Source organism: Spinacia oleracea, chromosome 5, assembly GCF_020520425.1.
Source record: "Spinacia oleracea cultivar Varoflay chromosome 5, BTI_SOV_V1, whole genome shotgun sequence".
Taxonomy (NCBI): domain Eukaryota; kingdom Viridiplantae; phylum Streptophyta; class Magnoliopsida; order Caryophyllales; family Amaranthaceae; genus Spinacia; species Spinacia oleracea.
In genome coordinates, this window is record NC_079491.1 from 10,304,679 (window position 1) to 10,309,640 (window position 4,962).

Here is a 4,962-nt window from a genome sequence, read left to right on the forward strand (position 1 = left end):
TGTCTAGTCAGTACTATATAAACTCTTTAGGTCATAACCTAGCCGTATTCTGTAATCTGTATTCTTCAAGATCAATAAAACTTTCCTCCCCTCTGCCTGTGGACGTAGCTAACACATTGTTAGTGAACCACGTTAAATCTCTGCGTTCTTTAATTACGTTAATTTAATCTTTCTTTGCATACGTTATAACAGGACACATTTTTCAAAGCGTAAATAACTTAATGAAAGGATGTAGTATTAAGTATTACCTATATCACTATATGCATGTTTACTCGTTTAGTAGACAATAATGAATTGATTTACATAATATGGAGTATCATGTTAATTACAAATTACTCCGTACTTTCGAATAGAGCATGAATTATGTTAAAAGTTCTCGACCTTTTTTAGCAGGTAAGAAAAATGACCATATTGAATCAATACCTGTCACAAGTTAGCCAATCCACCTCACTACAAAATAATTATTTTATAGTGATGAGTAATTTTGTCTCTAAATAGTCCAAATCCATCTCAAAATGATGCTTAAAAATGGAAATAAAGCGTCTCTATTGAGGGTGTCTCAAAATTTTTGAGACGGAATTTTTGCAAATCCATTACAAAATTTCGGAATTTTTGAAACTTCATATACAATTCCATCTGAATTTTAATTTAGAGACGAAATTTTAGTAATTGTCAAATATTGTGCAATCTCGTATCATTCACATTAATAACATACGTATATATAGTACAACTCAGTTACCTAAACCCTAGGTACACATTAGGTAACTCACCATAGTTAGGACTCTACAGAATATTCACAGAATAATATCTAATATCTTAACATATCTTAACATCCCCCCTCAAGGTGGAGCATGTAGATCTCGAATGCCCATCTTGTTCAAAAAAAACTCAAATTGCGCCTTCCCCAACGCTTTGGTGAAGATATCTGCTAACTGAACCTTCGTCGACACGTACGACGGACTGATGATCCCTTCCTTGATTGCATCTCGAATGAAATGACAATCTGACTCGATGTGTTTTGTCCTTTCATGGAACACCGGATTCTGTGCAATATGCAACGCAGACTGACTGTCGCAATACATCCTCATGCCTTGGTCGTGTGTCACCCCCAAGTCGCGTAGTAGTTGTTTCAACCACTTCAACTCACACGTCAGAGCTGCCATCGACCGATATTCTGCCTCAGCAGACGACCGAGAAACAGTATGCTGTTTCTTGGTCTTCCAAGAAACTGGCGACATACCAAGTGACACAAACCATCCAGTCACCGACCGACGCGTAATTGGACACCCTGCCCAATCCGAGTCGCACCACCCCTCCAACTGCAACGCACTGTCTGACCGAAGTAGTATACCTTGACCCGGACACTTCTTCAAATATCTCACTACTCGCAAAGCTGCTTCCCAATGTGCCTCCTTTGGTGCTTGCATAAATTGAGATAGGACATGTACAGAGTAGGCAACGTCTGGTCGCGTGACAGCCAAATAAACCAGACGTCCGATCAGACGCCTATACTGCTCACCGTCCGACAGGTCTGGCCCGTCTGCCAATGCCAACCTATGATTCTGTTCCATGGGAAAGTCCACAGGCTTTGCTCCCAACAATCCGGCCTCTGAGATGATGTCGAGGGCATATTTTCTCTGACATACATAGAACCCTTGACTACTTCGTGCCACCTCTAACCCAAGGAAGTACTTCAGAGCCCCGAGGTCTTTCATTTTAAAACACTCCTTCAAGTATGCCTTAAAACTCTCAAGCGCAAACTTGTTATTGCCCGCGATAATCATGTCGTCCACATAAATGAGCACACTCAGCTGCAACGTACCTTTAGACAGAGTAAAGAGCGAATAATCGGACAGCGACTGTCGAAATCCATAGTGCGTCAATGCCGTCGACAACTTCTGGAACCAACATCTAGGTGCTTGTTTCAACCCATACAACGACTTTCTCATTCGACACACTTTGTCAGAGTGATTCTTCTGGAATCCAGGAGGAATCTTCATATAGATCTCTTCCTCCAAGTCACCGTGCAAGAACGCATTGTGGACGTCCATCTGATGTACGTCCCACTGTTTGACAGCTGCGACAGCTAGGAAAGTTCGAACTGTCGCCATCTTCGCGACGGGAGCAAATGTCTCATTATAATCCAACCCTTCCTCCTGATGATTCCCTAAACATACCAATCGAGCCTTCAGTCTCAACAAATTCCCATCCTCATCACGCTTCTCAGTATACACCCATTTACTCCCCAGTGCTTTCTTCCCTTCCGGTAAATTTTCCAACGTCCATGTCCCCTGTTCCTCCAACGCGTCGATTTCAGCAGCCATTGCCTGACGCCACCCCTCATGCTGCATCGCTTGTTTAAAACTCTTAGGAACTTGCCCTTCTTGCAATGCTGCTATATAATGCCTGTGCTTTGACGAAAAACGCTCATAATTAACAAAATATGTGATAGGATAAGGAGTACCTGAGAGTGATGACGCCGTAGGTGTTTTGTCGGAAGTACTATATTTTTCCCGTATTGTATGTATCACACAGTCTTTCAGCTTTGTCGACGGAAACTTCGCACGCTTCCCCCTTCCTAACTCCGTATCCTCCACACACTGCCTTGTCTCACTCTCGTCACTACCCGTCGTCTCCTCTACACCTGTCTGTGAGGAGACGACGTCTGAATCCACTCGACTAGGTGTGTCATGTTGTTGTTCCTCCCTCACAGGCGACGACACTCCCCTGTCGTCACCACTGGTCAATGACACCCCCTCATCAGCTCCCGGAAGCGACAACACTCCCTCAGTATCACCTGTAGGCGGCGACACCCCAGCAGGATCACCTGCAGGCGACGACACGGTCTCAGGACCCGTAGTCCCACTCTCATCCAAACTCCAATGGTCAAGCCCCCCATGACCATCATGCACCAGTGGCAACACATCCGATTCATCTACAAAAGGAAACGTCCCTTCATGAAACTTGACATCCCGTGAGACGAAGAACTCATGTGTCTCTAGATCATAAAGTTGCCATCCCTTCCTGCCAAACGGATAGCCCAAAAACACACATCGGCGACTCCGAGACTCAAACTTATCCCCTTTACACCGGAGATTATATGCATAACACAGACACCCAAACACGCGGATAGGCACATACGATGGTGGTTTACCAAACAACATCTCATAAGGTGTTTTATTGTCAAGGATCGGGGTAGGTGTACGGTTTATCAAGTAACAGGCGGCCAAAATACATTCCCCCCAAAATTTTATTGGAAGATTTCCTTGAAAACGTAACGCCCTCCCAACATTCAAAATATGTTGGTGTTTTCTCTCGACTCTCCCATTTTGTTGAGGCATCCCAACACACGACGACTCAAACAGAATCCCATGTTGACGAAAATAATTTTGTAAGCAATTGAATTCAGTACCATTATCACTGCGTACTACTCGAAGGGATCTATTAAACTGACACTTAATCATGGCAACAAAATTAAGAAATGTCGATGCAACTTCCATTTTATTATTCAGTAAATAAATCCACACACCTCTAGAATAATCGTCAACAATGGTAAAAAAATACTTTGCCCCACAAGACGAGGGAGTCTTGTAGGGTCCCCATAAATCAAGATGAACCAATTCAAATGTGCGACTAGCACGACTAACACTAACTGGAAAACTCTCCCTACATTGTCTCGCCCGCGGACATACATCACAAATTGTTTTATTCTTCCTAATCTTATGACTCACATGAGGAAGTAACTGCAACACTTTTTCCGACGGATGCCCCATCCGTTGATGCCACAAGTCGACCACACACTCCACTGCTAGCACACGAACCTTTGGAGCCCCACGGAAAAAATATAGTCCTTCCTGTCGATCACCTACGCCAATCACCATCCTCGTCGAGCGGTCCTGAAGAACACACATTTTGTTAGTAAATTGAGCAGCACAATGTAATTCGTCACTTAATTGAGTTACAGAAATTAAATTGCAGTTCAATTTAGGCACAAATAGAACATTATCGAGCACGAAACCATCCTCCAAGACCACCGAACCATATTGGGTTGAATTTGCAGGTTGACCGTCCGGCAACACAACCTGTTGATTTCTTGATGTCTTGATATTTCTCAGGATTGAAATATCACCCGTCACATGACGTGATGCCCCACTGTCAACAATCCAACGTAAATCAAGATTACCTTGCAACTTGGTTGAAGGTCGTGACAAGATGTCAACTATTTGCTGGACTTGCTCCTTCGTCACCCCAACAAGCTCATGATTGGTTGTCGTCACTGCACCATGCGATCCGTCTCCACTCGTCACAGTGGTTGTCGCCCCTCCTGTGGCATTGCTCACGGCATTGGCACGAGCGACACCACTGGTCGACGACGCTGCCCCGCGAGCTACTCTGCCTCCTCTAATCGACGTCCTGCCTCCTCGACCAGGCCCTCGTCCACCTCGTTTCTTCTCATCCCACCATTCAGGAAATCCAATCAGCTGATAACAAGTTTCTTCCTCATGACCCTCACGATTGCAATGACCACAAAATCTGCCACTGACATCTCCCGACCTCGACCGAGCCTTAGTCTCGACCTTGAACGCCATGACACTCTCCGGACCTCTCGCAGCCTTGGCGCGCATGGTCTCGGTATTCATAACCGTCTGGTACGCCTCGTCGAGTCCTGGCAACGGTGATCGTGCTAACAGTTGTGCACGAATGGCTTCATAGTGATCATCCAGGCCAATTAGGAAATAGTGCAGACGATCTTCATCGTGAATGTCCCCCACCTGCTTCGCTATATTACACGTACAACCCGCACATACACACCTGGGAACTCGTGCATACTGTACGTACTCCTTCCATACCTTCGACAAGCGGCCATAGTACTCCATGACGCCCTCAGACGTGCCCTGCTTGCAACCACTCAGAGCCATCTTAATATGGCAGACCCTGGTGCCCGACACGACGCAGTACCGC

The 4,962-nt window shown here is 45.2% G+C and overlaps 1 protein-coding gene across 1 annotated transcript; it reads right to left on the reverse strand.

The window, feature by feature from the left end:
• Window positions 1-3,482: 3,482 nt before the first annotated feature.
• Window positions 3,483-4,687, reverse strand: LOC130461033 (uncharacterized). The gene is made up of 2 exons (XM_056828913.1): window positions 4,184-4,687; window positions 3,483-3,896 (listed from the first exon to the last, which is right to left on the reverse strand). Exons 1-2 carry the CDS (start codon window positions 4,638-4,640, stop codon window positions 3,862-3,864), a joined length of 492 nt encoding a protein of 163 aa, XP_056684891.1. The 5' UTR covers window positions 4,641-4,687; the 3' UTR covers window positions 3,483-3,861.
• Between the last annotated feature and the right edge of the window lie 275 nt (window positions 4,688-4,962).